At 37.6% G+C, this 20,601-nt stretch overlaps 1 protein-coding gene across 2 annotated transcripts in view; it reads right to left on the reverse strand.

The window, feature by feature from the left end:
• Positions 1 to 20,601, reverse strand: part of ADAMTSL1 (ADAMTS like 1) — a gene marked incomplete at its 5' end in the record, with an annotated part of 379,578 nt that overhangs the window by 167,535 nt on the left and 191,442 nt on the right. For both annotated transcript variants that reach the window (XM_080921555.1, XM_080921554.1), the window contains 2 exons: positions 16,183 to 16,267; positions 20,149 to 20,296. In XM_080921555.1, coding sequence (XP_080777681.1) covers positions 16,183 to 16,267; positions 20,149 to 20,296 — 233 coding nt within the window. The remainder of the gene's footprint in view (positions 1 to 16,182; positions 16,268 to 20,148; positions 20,297 to 20,601) is intronic.

Consider the following 20,601-nt stretch of genomic DNA (forward strand, 5'->3'; position numbering starts at 1 on the left):
CTAGGTTCTTCTGTCCCCAAACCCTAAGGACTGCTAATCCCCAGAGCTCAGATTTGTAGCTCCCAAATCATTCACTAATGATTCCTAATTTCAATTACTATTGACAGGACATTTCTGAGTATTTAATCTTATAACTTTTTCTATTAAATTTTAACAAATATTAATTTAATTATTTTAACTAAATAATTAAATTATTTTTGTTGGATTTTATTTACATTTCAAATATCATCACCTTCCCAGTTTTCCCCTATCCCCCTTATCCCATCCCTCCCTTCCCCTGCATCTATGAGGGTGTTCACCCACCCACCCACCCCCTCCTGCCTTCCCACTCTGACATTCCCCTACACTGGGGACTCAAACCTTGGCAGGACCAAGGGCTTCTCCTCCCATTGATGCTCTGCTACATGTGTAGCTGGAGTCATGTGTCCTTTTGTGTGTACTCTTTGGATAGTTATTTGGTCCCTGGGAACTCTGGTTGGTTAGTATTATTATTATGTGGTTGCAAACCCCTTCAACTTTCTCCTACTCCTCCATTAAGGACCCCATTCTCAGTTCAATGCTTGGCTGCAAGCATCCACTTCTGTATTTGTCATGCTCTGGCAGAGCCTCTCAGGACGGCTATATCAGGCTCCTGTCAGCATGCACTTCTTAGCATCAGTAATATTGTCTGGGTTTGGTGGCTATATATGGGCTGAATCCCCAGGTGGGGCAGTCACTGATGGTCTTTCCTTCAGTCTTTGCTCCAAATTTGGTCTCTTTATTTCCTCCTGAAAATTTTTTTGTTCCCCCTTCTAAAAAAAGACTGAAGCACTTTGGTCTTCTTTCTTCTTGAGCTTCATGTAGTCAGTCTGTGAATTGTATCATGAGTGATATTCACTTATCAGTGAGTGAATACCATGGGTGGGATTATTTTTCGTTGTTGTTGTTTTTTTTTTTTGTGATTGGGTTACTTCACTAAAAATGATATTTTCTATATCCATCCATTTGCCTAAGGATTTCATGAAGTCATTGTTTTTAATAGCTGAGTGGTACTCCATTGTGTAAATGTACCACATTTTCTGCATCCATTCCTTTGTTGAAGGACATCTAAGTTCTTTCCAGCTTCTGGCTATTATAAATAAGGCTGCTATAAACATAGTGGAGCATGTGTCCTTGTTATATGTTGGAGCATCTTTTTGGTATATGCTGAGGAGTGTTATAAGCTGGATCCTCAGGTAGTACTATGTTCAATTTTCTGAGAAGCCATCAGATTGATTTCCAGAGTGGTTGCAATCCCACCAACAATGGAGGACTGTTCCTCTTTCTTCACATCCTCACCAGCATCTGCTGTCATCTGAGTTTTCGATCTTAGCCATTCTGACTGGTGTGAGGTAGAATCTCCGGGTTGTTTTGATTTGCATTTCCCTGATGACTGGGATGTTGAACATCTCTTTAGGTGCTTCTCAGCCATTCAATATTCCTCAGTTGAGAATTCTTTGTTTAGTTCTATCCCCCATTTTTTAACAGGGTTATTTGATTCTCTGGAGTCTAACTTCTTGTGTTCTTTATATACAGTGGATATTAGCCCTCTCTGTACCATGGTAGAAGCATTAGAACAGTGGAATTTTTAGGTCACTTTACTATACTATCATATCATCTCCAAATAGTGATATTTCAACTTCTTCCTTTCCAATTTGTATCCCTTTGAGCTCTTCTTGCTGTTTGATTGCTCTGGCTAGTACTTCCAGTACTATATTGAATAGGTAGGGGGAGAGTGGGCATCCTTCTCTAATGTGTGATTTTAGTGGGCTTGCTTCAAGTTTCTCTCCATTTAGTTTGATGTTGGCTACTGGTTTGCTGTATGTTGCTTTTACTATATTTAAGTATGGGCCTTTAATTTCTGATCTTTCCAAGGCTTTTAACATAAAGCAGTGTTTAATTTTGTCAAATATTTTCTCAGCATCTAATAAGATGATCATGTGCTTTTTTTCCTTTCAGTTTGTTTATATAATTATAATGAATTACATTTATGAATTTCTGTATATTGAACTGTCCTTGCATCCCTGGGGTGAAGCCTACTTGATCCTGATGGATGATCATTTTGATGTGTTCTTGGATTCGGGTTTTTGTGAATTTTATTGAGTATTTTTGCATTAATGTTCATAAGGGAAATTGGTCTGAAGTTTTCTTCTTTTGTTGGGTCTTTGTGTGATTAGGGTATAAGCATAATTGTGGCTTCATAGAAGGAACTGGGTAGTGTTCCTTCTCTTTCTATTTTGTGGAATAGTTTGGAGGGATGGCATTAGGTCTTCTATGAAGATCTGATAGAATTCTTCACTAAACCCATCTGGTCCTGGGGTGTTTTTGATTGGGAGATTTTTGATGACTGCTTCTATTTCTTTAGGTGTTATGAAGCTATTTAGATGGTTTATTTGATTCTAATTTAACTTTGGTACCTGTTATCTGTCTACAAAAGTGTGCATTTCATCCAGATTTTTCAGTTTTGTTGAGTATAGATTTTGTAGTATGATCAGATAATTTTTTGAATTTGCTCAATTTCTGTTGTTATGTGTCTCTTTTCATTTCTAATTTTGCTAATTTGAATACTGTCTCTGTGCCCTCTGGTTAGTCTGGTTAAGGGTTTATCTATTCTGCTGATTTTCTCAAAAAACCAGCTCCTGGTTTTGTTTATTCTTTGTATAGTTCTTTTCAGTTCTACTTGGATGATTTCAGCCCTGAGTTTGATTATTTCCTGATAGCTACTCCACTTGGGTGCATTTGCTTCTTTTTGTTCTAGAGCTTTTAGGTGTGCTGTCAAGATGCTAGTGTATGCTTCCCCCAGTTTTTTTTGGGGGGGGGGGACTCAGAACTTTGAGTTTTACTCTTAGCACTGCTTTCATTTCTTTATTTCTTCCTTGACCAAGTTTTCATTGAGTAGAGCATTGTTCAGCTTCCATGTGTATGTGGACTTCCTGTCATTTTTGCTGTTATTGAAGAACAGTCTTAGTCCACGGTGATTTGGTAGGATGCATGGGATTATTTTGATCTTCTTATATCTGTTGAAGCCTGTTTTTTGACCAATTATCTTATCAATTTTGGAGAAGGTACCATGAGGTGCTGAGAAGAAGGTATTTTCTCTTGTTTTAGGATGAAATGTTCTATAGACATTGGTTAAATTTATTTGGTTCATAACTCCTTCTAGTCTCATTGGTCTCTGCTTAGTTTCTGTTTCCATGATATGTCCATTGATGTGAGTGCAGTGTTGAAGTCTCCCACTATTATTGTGTGAGGTGCAATGTGTGCTTTGAGCTTTAGTAAGGTTTCTTTTATAAATGTAGGTTCCCTTGCATTTGGAGCATAGATATTTAGAATTGATATTTCATCTTCATGAATTTTTCCTTTGATGTGTATGAAGTGTCCTTCTTTATCTTTTTTGATAACTTTTGGTTGAAAGTCGATTATATTCGATATTAGAATGGCTACTCCTGCTTGTTCCTTGCAACCATTTACTTGTAAAATTGCTTTCCATCCTTTTACTCTGAAGTAGTGTCTGTCTTTGACACTGAGGTGTATTATCTGTATGCAGCAAAATGTTGGGTCCTCCTTAGGTATCCAGTCTGTTAGTCTGTGTCTTTCTATTGGGGAATCGAGTCCATGATGTTGAAAGATATTAGGGACCAAAATAATTGTTGTTTCCTGTTGTTTTTGTTATTGGAGGTGGAATTATGTTTGTGTGTCTTCTTTTGGGTTAGTTGAAAAAAGATTACTTTTGTGCTTTTCTAGGATATAGTTTTCTTCCTTATGTTGGAGATTTACATTTATTATCTTTTGTAGGGATGGATTTGTGAAAAGTTACTGGGTAAATTTGGTTTTGTTATGGCACATTTTGGCTTTTCCATCTATGTTAATTGAAAGTTTTGCTGGATATAGTAGCCTGGGCTGGCATTTGTGTTCTCTTAGGATTTGTATGACATCTGCCCTGGATATTTTAGTTTTCATAGTCTTGGTTGAGAAGTCTACTGTGATTCTGATAGGTCTGTCTTTATACGTTACTTGACCTTTTCCCCTTTCTGCTTTTAATATTCTTTCTTTGTTTTGTACACTTGGTGTTTTGACTATTATGTGATAGGAATAATTTCTTTTCTGGATCAATCTGTTTGGAGTTCTTTAGGCTTTTTTATGTTTGTGGGCATCTCTTTTATTAGGTTAAGAATTTTTTTCTATAATTTTGTTGAAGATATTTACTGATCCATTAATTTGGGAATTCTCTCTCTTCTATGCCTCTTTTTCTCAAGTTTGATAGTTTCATTGTGTCCTGGATTTTCTGTATGTTTTTGGTGAGGAGCTTTTGACATTTTGCATTTTCTTTGAAACGTTGTGTCAATGTTTTCTATGGTATAATTTGCACCTGAGAGTATTTCTTCTATCTCTTGTATTCTGTTGGTGATTCTTGTATCTATGACTCCTGATCTCTTTTCTAGGTTTTCTATCTCCAGGCTTGTCTCCCTTTGTGATTTCTTTATTGTTTCTATTTCCATTTTTAGATCCTGGATTGTTTGTTTCCTCTTAAAGGGCTTCTACATGTTTAGCTATGTTATACTGTATTTCTTTAAGGGAGTTATTTATAACCTTCTTAAAGTCCTCTAACATCATTATGAGTTGTGATTTTAAATTGAAATCTTGATTTTCTGGTGTTTTGGGATATTCAGGACTTGCTGTGGTGGGATTATGATGATGTCAACTGGCCTTAGTTTCTCTTGTTTAGGTTCTTAGACTTGCCTTTCACCAATGGCTTATATTTGGTGTTAGCTGGTCTTGCTGATTCTGATAGTGTCTTGACCAGCCTGTAATCCTGTGTGTCAGCACTACTGGGGAACCAGTTCTTTACCAGTAGGGTCTTGGTATAGGGAGCTGTAGCACAGGCTTAGCTACAGGCACAGGCAGAAACCAGAAGAATCCTGTCCCAGACTGCTCCTTGGTTCCTGAGGGCTCCTGATGAGGTTCTCTTGGGCTATAAACTTGAGCAGAGGTGGTGGTCTCACCTGTGCTCTCAGATGTGTGCTCTTTTGTGCGACCAGATCTCTCCCAGCGGCATCTGGGTACAGAGTGCTCTGGTACCAGCTTAGCTCCAGGCACAGGCCAATAATTAAGTTATTAACTTATAAATCAATATATTATATAACACACTGTAATAATAAAGTAAATAGTTAAATTAAATAAATAATTAATATTAATCTTATTTTTTTAAAAAAACAAACATAGGGCTAGGGAGGTAGCTCAGCAAATAAAGGTGCTTGCTGCCACGGCTTATGACATGCAAACTTGTCATTTTGGCTTGGTTGACCAATTGGTCTCCTAGGATTCATTTGTTTCTGTCCTATCTCATGGGCTTATAGGCATTGATAGCCATACCTACCTTCTCACTTGGGGACTGGGGATTTGAACTCAAGTTCTCATACTTGAAGAGCAAGTGCTCTTACCCGGTGAGCCATCTTCTCAGCTCCCCCAAATGGAATTATTAATTTCTACCTCCAGCAATGTATTCAGCTTCTCATTTTCTTTATCACAACAGATATTTCCACTAACCCCTTGTTAGAAAACACTCATGAGTTAATCCTGACTCCTTCATTTCCTTTAATTTTTAATTGACAGGCCAGTCCTATCTATTATGCTCTGAAAAATTAGTTTACCTTCTCCTCTCCCATTTTCCTGTAAGCACTAATCATTAAATAATATTAGCCAGCAGTTACACTTATTGTCATATGCATTTCATGTACATAATTCACCAAAACACTGAGAGGTAAGGATTGTTGGATATGTTGTAAAATTGGGTAAAAGAGATTCCCAGTATCTTCTCAATGAAGCACCAGTACCTTGTCTAGGGGTGGTCTAACTCTGGGAGATTATGCCTTAGAATGTCTTTGGATTGTTATTTTTGTAACTTCACAAAGATAGAAATTTCCTTGTAGGAGGCTGGAGAGATGGCTCAGCGGTTAAGAGCACTGACTGCCCTTCCAGAGGTCCTGAGTTCAATTCCCAGCAACCACATGTTGGCTCACAATCATCTGTAATAGGATATGATGTTCTCTTCTGGTGCATCTGAAAACAGCAACACTGTACTCATACATTTATAAATAAAATAAATAAATGTTTTTTAAAAAAATGCCCCTGTAAAGTGTTGGTGATGACACAGATGTTTCTCGTCTGTGATACAATTTTTTTTCTTCTGTCAGTGTAAATGGTTTTGTCTTCTTGAAAGGAACCTTTTTAGGTCCAACACTCTATTTGGATTAATGAGCTCCCTGAATAACTCATGAATTTAAAACTATGTTTGGTATCTTTGCATTGTGTTTGCAGTGTGTTTCACGATATTTTTTAAAATTAAATTTTCACAGTTTTTATCTTCATCCCAATGTCTAGATTGAGGCACAGAGATCACCATGGTCACAGTGTTGGATTTACCAATGAGGCTAGACTGCCTGGCCAGTGAGCTCTAGGAATCCCATTTCAGCCTCTCTAATGTATGGATTGCAAATGTGTGCTATCATGACAAGCTATTTAGTGCAGGTTCTGGAGAACAAATAAATGATGCCTTTACGATGAGCACTTTATTGACTGAGCTATTCCCCCCTTTTCTTCTTTTCTCTTCCTCCTTGTGGCTCCTTCCTTCCCTTCCTCTTTTCCTCCTTCTTTGGTGGCTTAGAACATATCATGTAGTCACAGTCAAGACTGGCTTCAAACTTGTGACTTCCCAAGTTTGCGTCAGCCTCCTGAGCGCTAGGGTTAGCGTGTGGGAGCTGGCATGGGCAGCGCAGTGCTCCATTTTCTGATGGCCATGGCCTATCTTTTCATAACTACAGGGTTTGATTTCTATCGGTGGATGTTTGGGTAGCCAAGGAGCTTGAGGCAAGTTTAAACTCTCTGCCAAGTACCCTTCTCTAAAACCTCATTGGAAAAGCAGCTTTATAGAAGAAAGGATTTTGAGGCAAACGCTGACTTCATAATTTATACGTGACTTTTGGGTCAAACATTGCCTTATCTTACTTCCATCTACATACTCAATAGAGAAGGCATTCTGGAACTTGTCCGAGTTTACCAGGACTCATGGAGAGTCTTTGTTGTTAGTTAAATTTTACTTTCAAAACCTCAGCCCATATGAAGCCTCTGTGGGAGGAAGTGATATCCCCTTCACTGCACAGAGCAGACAGGAACAAGGCCAAGTTATTCTTACAGGCGACAGAGAAAGACCTGGCACCACTTAGGCCACCTTTCTGTGCTTTTCCGGCATGCATGAATGGAGCATGGTTTGCAGGCTTGCTTTCTCTGTAGAATCATCTGCCTATTTAGAAGACCATATCCCAAAGGGGCTAAAGATACTGTGGTGCTGACAGTTATCGGTGCATCTGTGGTTCTCGGTTTAACACCCCAGTGAAAATTTAAATCCACACCAATCTTTGATAAAAATCTAAAGCGCTGTAAACTTAGAATACTTTGAGTGGACCATTTCTTCTTCCAATGGAGCGAGATGAGTTTATCTGGAGTTTCCGTACAGCTTTCTTCCCTTTAATTCAACAAGTTTGGCAGAGCTCTACAATGAAAAGTTCAGTTCATTAAAAAAAAAATGACCTTAATGGACTTAACATATATTGGTGGTGACAGGGTCCATACTTTATTTTGGCACACAAGGACCCTATTAATTTATCTTTGTCACTCTCTAGGGCTCTGCTGAGCAAGAGCTCAGAGTTAGCTTTCTGAAGGCAGCTATGGTGTGAGCCATGGTGGTGGTGGTGGAGCGGCTGATGAATACAGGACTTCTTGGATTGCAATGAAGGCCTTCGCTGACCACATAAAAATGGCTCCGTCTGTGCTTTTGCCTGTATTATTGATTTTGCTGTCTCTGTGCATACTGGGAGCAATCTGTGGGGAGTGTGTGTATTAACTCAGGGTAAGAGGAGGCTGCTCTTCCACAGGAGCAGTTTCCAGACCCTCTTTACTCAGTTTTATAATTTTTCATAGATTTCTTTTTAATTAAAACAGAAGCCATTATCCTTTGTATGTTAGAACAGACTCTGGACGGAAGTAAAGGTGTGGTGCCCATGAGTTTTCAAAGAATTTCCGAAGTACAGAGGAGAGAGGCAGGAAGATGGAGTAATGTGGGAACCATAAGCTGAGTTTTAGGTTACACCTTGTGGTTCTTAAATGGCTTCAGAACAAGATATATTTATAATGGGCGAATATAATAGATTTTAACTTTCTTGAAGATTCTCTAGAAAGACCAATGGTTTGAAGGTTTTGTTATGTAAGAGGTATTATGCTAATCCTCATAATCCATATGCTGTAGAGACCACAGTGTTCAGTTTAGAGATTGCAGAAATGGAGGTTTATATAAGGTTCAATGATTTGCTCAAGCCCATTGTCACTGAGACCGCAGTTGCAGCCCACACTTAACTACTGTGCCCTGTTGCTCTGTGGGGTTAGATGGTTTGTGACCCTTGGTCCTAACAGGGCCACCTCCATGTTAGGGAATATGAACATACAGCTCCACTCCTCAGCAACCCACATGTGGCAGATGGATGTATTTGAGGAAGAAGAGTGATTTTAGGAAACTGATTTTTTAGTCTGGTTTTTCCTCACTGAGAAGCAAAGAGTGACAGAAATGTGTGATCATATAATTCTGTCTCCTTTTCCAAAGCAATAATTTTGCCATGAATGAGAAATTCAAATAAAATCTATCATAAGCTTCTGGTTCATATGGACATTTCCTTCTAACCCTCACAGTGAACATATTAATTTAATCTATTCATTTTAAACTATTTGCATACTAACACATATAAGCTTAATTATTCTGATATTTTAGATCAAAGGTATATACAATTTTAACTTTGATAGTACAGAATTGGGGTTCTAATATTATTCATACTGAACACATATCAAAACATTAAGTAATTTTTTTCATTTATTTATAATTATTGACTTATTTATGCCTGAGAGTTTTGTTTGCATGCATGTATATGTGCCACATGTGTGCCTGGTGGCCACAAAGGTCAGAAAAGAGGATCAGATTCTCTGGCTCTGGCGTTAGACAGTTGTGAGCTGCCATGTAGGTTTTGGGAATCAAATCTAAGTCCTCTGGAAGAGAAACAGGTAATTGTTGAGTCCCCAGTAGAATTTCTTAAATCATGTAGAACTCGTTTATTTAATATGTGACTACCCAGCCAATATTAAAGTTTAGGTCATAATTCTATTGCTTCTGTGATGACAATAGTCAGAGGTGTCTTTCTTTTAAAACATTTCTTGTTATTTCTTACATGTATTGGTGTTCTGTCTGCATGTACATCTGTGTAGTACATGTGTGCCTGGTGCCTGCTGACACATCAGGCTCTCTGGGACTAGAGATACAGACAATTGTGAGCAGCCATGTGGGAGCTTGGAATTAAACTCAGGTACTTTGGAAGAGCAGCCAGGGCTCTTAACCACTGAGCTATCCCTCCAACTCCAACTCTGAGGTTTCTTGAGAGTAAAACACTGTTAGGTAACTTTTGAAATATCTACATCTACCAGAAAGTCACTGTGCTGAACTCATGGGTCAGTTTAGGTCCTGCTATTGGAGGCATAAACAGTGAGCAGGTGCTGTGCGCTCTTTCAGAGTTATCTATAATGAGATGGATTATTAGACAGAGAATGTGCATCAGTGGCCTGCTACTCCAGAAAATATGCAGGACAGGGATAAGTTTTGTAGAGGTGGATGAGGCCAGAAAGGAAAGAGCTGATGAGAGAGGATAAGATATGGGAATATAACGATGTCTGCTCAGTACAAAACATTTGCTCACTGTACAACAATTCCTGAAACTGAATGCTTGATTCCATGCTTCTTCACCCCATGCTTCTAATGTTCACCCTGCTGCTGCTCCAGCATCCTTTTTATTGACTTCTACTCTATAGCGTACTAATTTCTTGATATTATATAACGTGTGTTTTGATTTTTAAAGTATGCTTATTTCATAGAGGAGATAGTCTGTAGCATGAGAGATGGCTCAGTCATTAAAGATTAAGGCTCACAATCAAAAAGACAAGGTAAGAACTTCCTTGTTACTTTCCATGGCCCAAGCCTTATAAAGAGAAAATAACTCAAGTACTTTGTGTTGACATTATCAGTAATATTGCTGTCTAAATCCTTTACTGATGTTTGATTCACTATATATACTTTGGGGAAATATAAGAATTCATGCCTCAAAGATGAGACTTCTAGCCATTGTTTTTAAAAAAGTATATCTTTTTAAGCACTAAGAAATTTCCATTATCTAACAACTTCATAGAGTATAAACATTAACTAAATATAAAGAAATATAGTCCTACATGTATTGAAATGCTATTTCCCATAAGATAAACAAGGTGCATAAGGACTGTAGAGTCATCATGGGGACTCTCATTGGTCCTTCTGTTTATACCTATATCCTGTGGGTTCTATTCGCACGGATGCATGACAAGAATTTCCTTCTGTTTCTTACAGGATCAGCCCCATGGCTAACGTCATGCCATCCGGCATCCAGATATGACTGCTGCTTTCTGACTGCTTGACTATTTATTCCCCTCTGGCTCTTGTCAAGGTTATTTGTGATAATACATTTAAGGCCTGGTTATTACAATGAGGCTTCCAAAATGGCTTACTAACCAAAAGAGTTGACTGAAAAATCTACTAAGATAACTTAAGATTTTAAAAATCCAAGATAGAGGCAGAAGTGCTACCAGATTTTACTGTATTTGGCTTTCCACCTGGTGAATTTCAGCTATTTGATGAGGGGATGCTTGATTAATATTAATATTGACATTAATATGTTGGCTACATTGAACCTGAAAGGACATTGTTCATCATTGCTTACTCTGCACTACCAAAGTGAAGCTACCAGGAACGAAGCATGCATGAAAAGAACTGAGCCATCAGTCCTTGCTTTTTCTCTGTGTGGGATGGCTTCCTTTAGACACTTCAAAGTCTAAATGAAAAGGTCAGAGTGTCTGGTGCACCTGGGTCATACTTTTGTTTGTTTTAAATATATCTCCTTTGAAAATTACCATCTAGGACATTAGGCAGTGACTTACTGCTTGAAGGAGGTAAAGAGACATTTTCCTTCCTATTCCATGTCTTGTTGTGGTAAATTTTAAAATGGTTCTATTGTTACCTACCCCTGGCAGTCGCATTCTGTAGGAGCCATGCCAGGTGCCAGGAGCTGCTAGAGCCACATCAGTAGCCGCCCCAGTGCGGAGCTGGAGCCCAGTCTCCTAAGTGGCTTGTTTCCATGCCTAGTACCCTCACATCTTGTTCCTCAGGCTTGGTAAAAGCATGATTCCACAATCATTAACTAAACAAACAGGATTATATGTTAAATTCTCAATCCACAAACCCTCTACACAAAAAACTTACAACCAAAGGACAAAGATATAAACTGCCCATTTATATCAGATAAATTAGACCCATAGAAACCCTTAGAAATAATCGTGACAACCTCATCAAGCCAAAGATGCACTGAGAGAAACATACACATCCACCTCCATCTCTCCTCTGTCCATCCCTGCCTACCTCCTTTTCTTCTCCTCCAGCCTCCTTACCTACCTACCTTTCCACTGTCCAGTCATATATCACCTTAACATAAACCTACAATGTCTGTTCAGATTTTTAAAGAAAGAAAGGTGACGAACATTCAACAGCATTTCTTTAAAAGTCTTAGAGATTTGTATGATTTTTTTCTTTAAGAAATTAAGCTGTCAAATGGGTCACAGCGTGTACTTGTCATGTGTAGCACAATGATTTCTTTAAAATATTTTTATTGGCAGTTTTATACATTTATCTAATGGACTTACATAATTTCAGCTGCCATTTTGTTTTCTTATTCATTCTCCCTTTTCTTTCTGAAACTGTCTTGACAACATATCCTCCTCCTACCATCATGTTGTGTGTATACGTGTGTGTGTATGTGTGTGTGTGTGTGTGTGTGTGTGTGTGTGTGTGTACCTGCATGTGTGTCTCTGAGATCTACTCAGTTTAATTAGGTGTTTGTTTTATTTTTTAATAGAATGTAGATGGGAGGTTATTTACCCAAGCAAAGGCCAATGATCAACGGTTACATCACTGAAGAAAATGGTATCTTCTTAACAACTGTTAACAGCCACTAGTCCTTTAAGGAGTAGAGGGGCTGAATGGATCCCTTCCCCATCATGATGGAATGTTGATTGGCCCAGTCATGTTTCAGTCTGCTGCAGTTAATCACAGCTAGAGTGAGTTCATGAGTGCAATGTCTGTGTCCTGTCTATATACCTCAACATCCTCTGGCTCCTATAATCTTTCTACCCTCTTTTCCTCTGTGCTCTCTGAGTCTTGGAGGGGTGGTACAGCTGCATGATTTAGAGCACACATTTCTTCTCATTCCTCAGCTCACAACCTCAGAGACAAGTTTATTTTACTGTATTTATTTTTATGACTATCTATGATGGGTTTTATTCATGAGAGCCCACACTAGGCTTACATTGCAGTTTGATGCTTGGATTGTATTTGCATTGCATTACTCAATGGGATAGAGAAAAATACCTTGCTAAAAGATTCTTACTGGGGGGTGGGGAGATGATCAGTCATTTAGAGGACTTCCTGCTCTTCTAGAGGATCCAAGCTTGGCTCCCAGAGTCCATATAGAAGACTTTCATCAGGGGTCTAACAGGGTATGGCTTCTGAGGATACTTGCCCTCATACCACCTCACATACTTGAAATCATTTTTTAAAAATGGACTAGAGAGAGGACATAACAGGCAAGATCATTTCTGCTTTACCAGAAGACCCTTTCTTGGTTCACAACACCCACGCGCTGGTTCACAACTCTGGTTAACTCCAGGTCCAGGGATTCCAGCTCCCTTTCTCACCTCTAAGGACAATGGGCACATATTGCACAGACATACATATACATACAATACTCAAACAGATAAAATGAGATTTGGCTCTGTGTAGCCATGATAATTGGTTAAAAATATGTTTGGGGGTAAGAAAACGTACCACAGAGGCATGGATTCCCATAAATGAGTTCACAGTTCCATTTCTGAGATACATCTTCTGTTGTTGAGTAAAAAAAAAATAATATCTCAGAAATGTTTATTTTGTACGCATTGGGCAAGATCTCTATCACTGAGCTGCAGGTTCTAGCCCTCAAGTGGAACTTATATCTACATCACATGAAATGATCCATTCTACTTATTTCAGTGCTTCTTGGGGATATATTTGGGTTCACATCTTCCATACAACCCTTAGGTTAGAAGACCCACAGTGTGAGAACAATCCGTGTTCTTCAACATTTTACTTATTTCTTGGTGATTCAATTACTGGTCTTTTATCATAGTTTTTTTTTTTTTTTTTTTTTTTTTTTTTTTTTTTTTTTTTTTACATTTTGGGGTTATTAAGAGTATCTAACACTAAATAAGGACATTTCATATGCTAAAGGATTAAATATAGTGATTTTCCTGTATTTACTTAATAAGACAGGCTGTTGATAATATTTTCGCTTTCCATATGGGAAGGTTGGGGACATTTGCTGCTTTCTTTTATAACTCTCCCAAGCCTGCTGGGGCTGGTACAGAAAGAAGATAACAGCTCTGGATCTCTGTTCCCTGCAGCCCCAGAGCAGCAGTTCAGAAGTGACAGCCGCAGCTTCTACACATTACTGTTTAATTTAACCAATGTGACTCGATTCAGTGGGGGAAGAATGGTTTGCTGACAGTACATCATTTTTTTTCATTGCACTTTGGAGAGTAATTATGGTTGTTATACACATTTGGAAGCTTGTCCATGTTTTTTTTTTTTTTAAGGCAGAATTAAGACCATGCAAAATTATGTTTTTAAAATTCAAAATCAATTAAAAAATGTGACACTTAAGACCTTCCTGAGGGCTCAGCACATTAAACATGTAAAATGTATTAAAATATAAAACATACAGCTTTCATTACCTAATTCTACAGTTGTCATTTATTTAATTTTGGTATTAATGTAATTGTTGTCCTGAACATAACTGTATACATTTCCTTTGCATTAAATTGGCACTCCAATTATAATCTACTTCAACTCAGATTAATCACACCAAGATGGCAATTTCATTACATGAAGAATGAAATTTAATGGCTTAATTTTATATGGCTTTCATTTCAATGGCTGAAAGTGTGTTTAGCTGCTTTAGGGGTTTTATTAAAATTAAGCATAATGCACCTTAATTGGAACATTCATGGAAAATGCATATCATAAAATATGCATGATCATGGTCTATGAAATGCTTTCGCATAAGCATTTAATTTTACTTTCAGGTTTCCTTGGAGCAGTATCGACTAATCAGAAGGAAGTCTAACCGCGGGTGCAATGTGCTTTCATTTAGTTTTAGCTTTGTCTTATTATTTAACATTAGTCACAATGCAATATGCCAGACAGATATGCCTTACACCAGATGGCAGAATCTAACATATAAGGAGAACAGATTATTTATGTAATAAATACACAGTTGGTTGGAAACATGTCTAACCGTAGCGTACACATAAGGGTTAACCAGGGTTGGTGACTGGAACTTTTCTATGTCTCAAATAGAGCCTTAGTCGATGCAGAGTTAATGGCCCTGACATCCTCCTCAGCAATGAGATCTGCCAAACTAGGTCCTGGCTGGGGAGTTGCATTCTGGCAGGAGGAGAGGAATGTCTTCATCTATTTGGTTAGCGCTGTAACCTTCAGCTATCATCTCTCCTCTAAAATTCTCCCACTTCCAGTTACTTTTCATGTTTTATTTTTACTGTAGTAACTTTAAGGTAAACAAGTACTTAATGGTTAACTTAATTGTTCTCCTAACTTAAAAAGAAAAACCTGGTATTTAATTATGTACCATTTTTTATTTTTGATTTTTTTGACTTCTGGGAAATCAAGTGTTTTGGTATAATTGATTTACAAGTGACCATTGAATTACTGCTAGTTCTTGAAACTCAGGAACACAATTCCACATCTTAGAAAATTTTACCAGCTTCAGATTCAAGCAGGATATGTTAGAGAAAATTGCATTCGAATATCTTCATTCATATCTCTAGTAAAATTTACACTTTGACTTGAATTTGAAAATTCTATGATATGCTATGTGCTCTACTATGAATTCTGAAGACTGGGTCACATGCCTTATACACCCTAGTGTCTTATACATGTCACATGTCTTATACATCCATATGTGTCCTGGTATCTACAGTAAAGTATCTGGGAAAGTCTTCAAGCTGTGTAATGGCTTTGCCATCTATGGAACGGATCAGTAAAATATATTTCCTATGGAAAACAGTACAGCAGATTCGCCTATTAGTGTTCTCATGCTGAATCAGTGTATAGGGATTGGCCAGCAGATATGCCTGCCAGTGTTCTCTGCTGGAATCAATGTACATAGAGCCACCATTCAGTCTGTTTTCTCTTTCTCATCTGTGTTACTTTTCTGAAGTCTGGTAAACCTGTGCCTATTGGCTAAGAGTTCATGGTTTACAAAGAGAACCCATATAGAACTCTAAGTAACTGGGTGAGAACCACAATCTTTCCAACAATGAGGTAAAGCTATTACATGCCTTTTACCTTTATAGATATTTCATTTACTCCTAACATTTTGTGAATAGCCATACTACAAGGATCAGGGAGGGATAAGAATAGTGGAATGCTGCCCATACTTTCATATCAAATCAATCTATTTTTCCTTCCATCTGCACACACACACACACACACACACACACACACACACACACACACACACACACAAACCATTGTACTAGAGATCAAACACAGATCCTTGCACAGGCAAGCAAGTGCTCTACCACTGAGCTGCATCTCTAGCCTATCTAATCTCTTGTTATACCATCAGCCTGGGATTTCTCCCCTTTGGCTTCTTGCCAAAGGTAAAGAGTTTACAGAAGAGGGTAAGCACCTCATTTGTATCCCCCTGTCAGGCAAAACTGAAACATACTTAGATTCATATAAGAAGAATGTGTGAAACTTATAAGTCTCATTTGGATGCAATTAACATTTTGACCAACATTTGGCAATAGATCCGTATCGTATTGGGGATCCCAAAGGGCTCAAGTCCCTTTGGGACATAGATAAGAATTCAAAAAAGCCACAACACTGGGCCCCCACTAATTCCATTCAGGGTATCCCCATACTGAACTTACGAAGGCTCTTCAGACACAGCAGCTCCTTCCTCTAGCTCCTGGGCTTGCTTGAACCATGGAAGCTTGGCCTCTATTGGAAGTTTCTCTGAGAATAAACACAGTGGGAAGGGAAGAGATTAGAAATTACCTGAGGGTTCAGGGCAGTTCTTCATTCTCAGGACTTTCCAGTTTTGCAGCATATACAGAAGTCGTGTTGATAATTGCAAATAATTACTGTTGGGGCAAATAGCTGTGACGTGCAAGTGAGTTTAAAGATTTCCTAACACTAGTGTCTGTGCACACGTGTCTCTCCTCTGTGCTGAACTGCAAAGTCCTTTTTCATGAACGTCTCTGTTTGAAGCACTGGCAGCGACACAGAGAATCAACATAGCTCCTTTGACACCTTTTAGACATAAAATACAATAGACGACATTGTGCTTTTTTATTATTGTTTTGCCTTTTAGATAAATGTGATCTTATGCTGCATTATATCCAAATCAAACAAATGACCATGTTGAAATTTGTAAAACATCATTTTAAACTTCTGATTTATTCAATATTACTGCCAAGGTTCAGTAGCAATGGAAGTTTATACAACTGAAGGTCCATGAACCATGATTTGATGTGTTGTACCTATTCATCTAGCTTTGGGTAAACAACTAATGCAAGCTTCTTAAGTGCTTCCTGGGGGGAAATGGGGAGAAGCAAAAGAACTAGGGAGGTTCTAACTGCTCCCATAGAACTAACTGCCAAGACTCTCATCTCTGACATATTTATTAAGGTCATTTATGGGCATATTTGCCTTTATAGTATGAGCCAGCAAAGCTCTGTCACCATTTTATAACATATAATTGCAAAGATGAAAGAAATATGTCCACATATACATGCACCACAGAGTAATGTGGTATTTGAACAATGCTTACAGAGTCAAGATCACTACTTAGCTGCATATAATCCTGACCTCATTCTTGACTGTTAACTGTGGCCTGAATTTTCTTCCCTCTAAAGCTGTTCGGTAAAGATAGAGCTAATGAGTCATGGGCTATTTTTAGTTGAGTTTTCACTACTTGCCTTCTATTTGCGGCTATCAGTTGTAGCTAGAAATGTAGTAAGAAATGCATGTATGATTGGCTCACGGCTATGGGACACCTCATGCAGCATTGTGTAACTCCACTATCCAGCCTAGTTAAGGAGAGCCAGTGACCAGCTTGGCACCAACAGTAGGCTTGTAATACCCTACTACTGTCTTGCACCCATGAGTGCCTGGGCCCATCTCATCTGATATCTGAAAACATTAGTGATAGTCTACTTAAATCTGGAGAAAACCTAACATAGGGCAGGGAGCAGGTGAACGCTCTCGAGATCTTCATGTACGTATCAGTATTTATCTCAGGGTTACAGACAAAGAAGCATAGACTTTGAGGGAGATTATCAAGAATAATTCAGATTTCTGATATTTCTTTTTGTTTTCCTTTTAGATTATTAAGAGCTCACAATGCTATTCATTCCAATGACAAATAAAATGTAGAGCTACCTCATGGCTGACTTTCATAGAAATGTAATGATATCTCAAAGAAGTGATATGAAGAAGAACATACAACTGTGCTTGACGTTCAAGGCTTTAAAAACATACAGAGAATCCTAAACATCCAAATGGCTTGTGAGTCTGAACTTTTCTGTTTCATTGGCACACTAACACAGAAATCACATCAATATTCACACTGATCTGAAAGATCCAGTATAATTATAATGCGCCTTGTTTATGTAAATTTTTCTAAATTCTTTTTTTAAATGGAATCATTTTTGACATTGATCAAATTTAAATAAATGTCACAGTTCTACTTCTAAATTCACTTCTGCAATTCAGTCTCATTTCATTTTTCTTTTCTTTTTTTTCTATTTTTATTTATTTATTATTTTTTTATGTTTTTTATTTTATTTATTTTTAAAGATTTTTAATTGAACAACTTTACTTTAAAAAACAAAGATAAATGTACAGATTTTAAAAGCATTTTTGCATAAAAGTATATGAATACATTTTTGTCAGTACTTGATTTTTTAAAAGGTTTGATAGTATGCATTAAAATCTTACTAGTTACAATGAGCATAAAGTACAAGATGTAACCTGGAAATAGTTTTCTTCATGTATAAAGATTAAGCATAATGATTTTTTATCTTTGTTTTTTTTGGCCTTTGTTTTTCTTGAACTTCATATAGTCTGTGAGTTGTTTCTGAGGTGTTCTGAGCTTTCTGGGGTTAGTATCCAATTATAAGTGACTGCATATTATGTCTGTTCTTTTGTGACTGGGTTATCTCACTCAGGATGATATTGTCTAGATTCATCCATTTTCTTAAGAATTTTATAATGTCATTGTTTCTGATAGCTGATTAGTACTCCATTGTGTAAATATACCACAATTTTTGTATCCATTCATCTACTGAAGAACATCTGATTTCTTTCCAGCTTCTGGCTGTTATAAATAGGGATTTTATGAACATTGTGGTGCATGTCTTTGTTGTATGTTGGAGTGTCTCTGGGGTATATGCCTAGAAGTGGAATAACTGGGTCTTCAGGTAGTACTATGTCCATTTTTCTGAGGAATTGCCAGACTGATTTCCAGAGTGGTTGTACCAGTTTACAACCCCACCAACAGTGGAGAAGTATTCCTCTTGCTCTGCATCCTCGCCAGCATCTGCTGTCATCTGAATTTTGGATCTTAGCCATTCTAAATGGTGTGAGGTAGAATCTCAGGGTTGTTTTGATTTGCATTTCGCTGATGACTAAGGATGTCAAGCACTTTCTAAGATGCTTCTCAGCCATTCGATATTCCTCATTTGAGAACTTTTTGCATGCTGAGTGCCAGTTGGACCAACATTTGTTGAAGAGGCTGTCCTTTTTCCATTGAATGTTTACAGCTACTTTGTCAAAAATCAAGTGACCATATATGTGAGGGCTCATTTTTGGATCTTCTAGTCTATTCCATTGATCCACGTGCCTATCTCTGTACAAGTACCATGCAGTTTTTAACAGAAAGTAACAGGTTTTCTTCCTCTGAGGTCTGTGACTTCCCAGCATATGTCAGGCTCAGTTAAGTAGAAATATCTGGATTCCTTGTTTTCAAAAGCAAGAAATATGGATAGCAAATTACATACACACACACACATATATAATATGTGTGTGCATTCTAATTTTTCTTTATGAAGCTGATTTCAATATTTTTGTAATGATTTTTCAGACAGCTTAATTGTTTAACAATTTGGAAGTTAAGAATATACATATATTTTTCTGCCTATGCTACTTCATAAAGGATGTTTTCAAGATCATTTGAACTATCATCATGTTAAGTGGAATAAACCAAACTCAGAAAGACTAATACAAACACAATGCATAGTTCATTTTATTATCACCACACAGAGAGACACATATAACACTGAAGCACAGATGGACATACAGAGAGAGATACAGGTACACACACAGACATAGACACAAGAGAGAGACAGTCACAGACACACACATAGACACACAGAGATATAGACACACACACACATACACATACATACATATACACATGATACTGAAGCACAGAAGGACTATTTTGGCAGGGAAAATGGACCAGTTACAGGAACACAGAAGAACTGCCATGGGGTAAGTACGAGTTATAATGATACACACACACACACACACACACACACACACACACACACAAAAGTGTGTGTGTGTGTATATATATATATATATATATATATATACATATATATGAATAATACATATGGATAAAATACATGAATGAAATGATGAAAACCATTATTTTATATAAAACCTAAAAATGTAAAATAAAACAAAAAAAAGAAAATATGAAAAGAAAAATCAAGTCTACTTAATATAGTCTAAGTTGTAAAGAATCATTACTAAGAACATTTGGGATACTTGAGTCGCCTAAGTATCCTTCATCACTGAGGAAGGGTGAAGGTCTCCTTTGCAGTTACCTCTGGGCTTGTAGCAAGGTGTGGGGATGATGCATTCTTCTTTTATGTGGGGCTTTGCTTTTGCACTGCAGCCTCCTGTGTGCATCCCACGGTGGTCAATGCAGAGAACCACACGGTATCTGAGACCTTGGCCACAGGTCACTGTGCACTGGGAAGAGATGGCAAGAGAGAGAGAGAAGACTCACAGGCCAAGCCCGATTTATATATTTAACTTCCCACTTAAGACATTTATATTTCTTAAAAAGTAACATTTCATATATATGCATATTTTTTTTCATTTCTATCACCTGTGTCTGTATCTGAATTTTTCTGGTAGCTTTAAGCCACTTCTTACCCGTTATTAGATCTTTGTTCTGTTTGGGTTTCAGAGGTAAAGTTAGTTGAAAATTAACTCGTTCCTTTAGACTTTTTTTTAGGATACTATTCATTAGTGACTAGTTAGTTGTACTGTGT

Source organism: Micromys minutus, assembly GCF_963924665.1.
Source record: "Micromys minutus genome assembly, chromosome: 9".
Classification (NCBI taxonomy): Eukaryota; Metazoa; Chordata; class Mammalia; order Rodentia; family Muridae; genus Micromys; species Micromys minutus.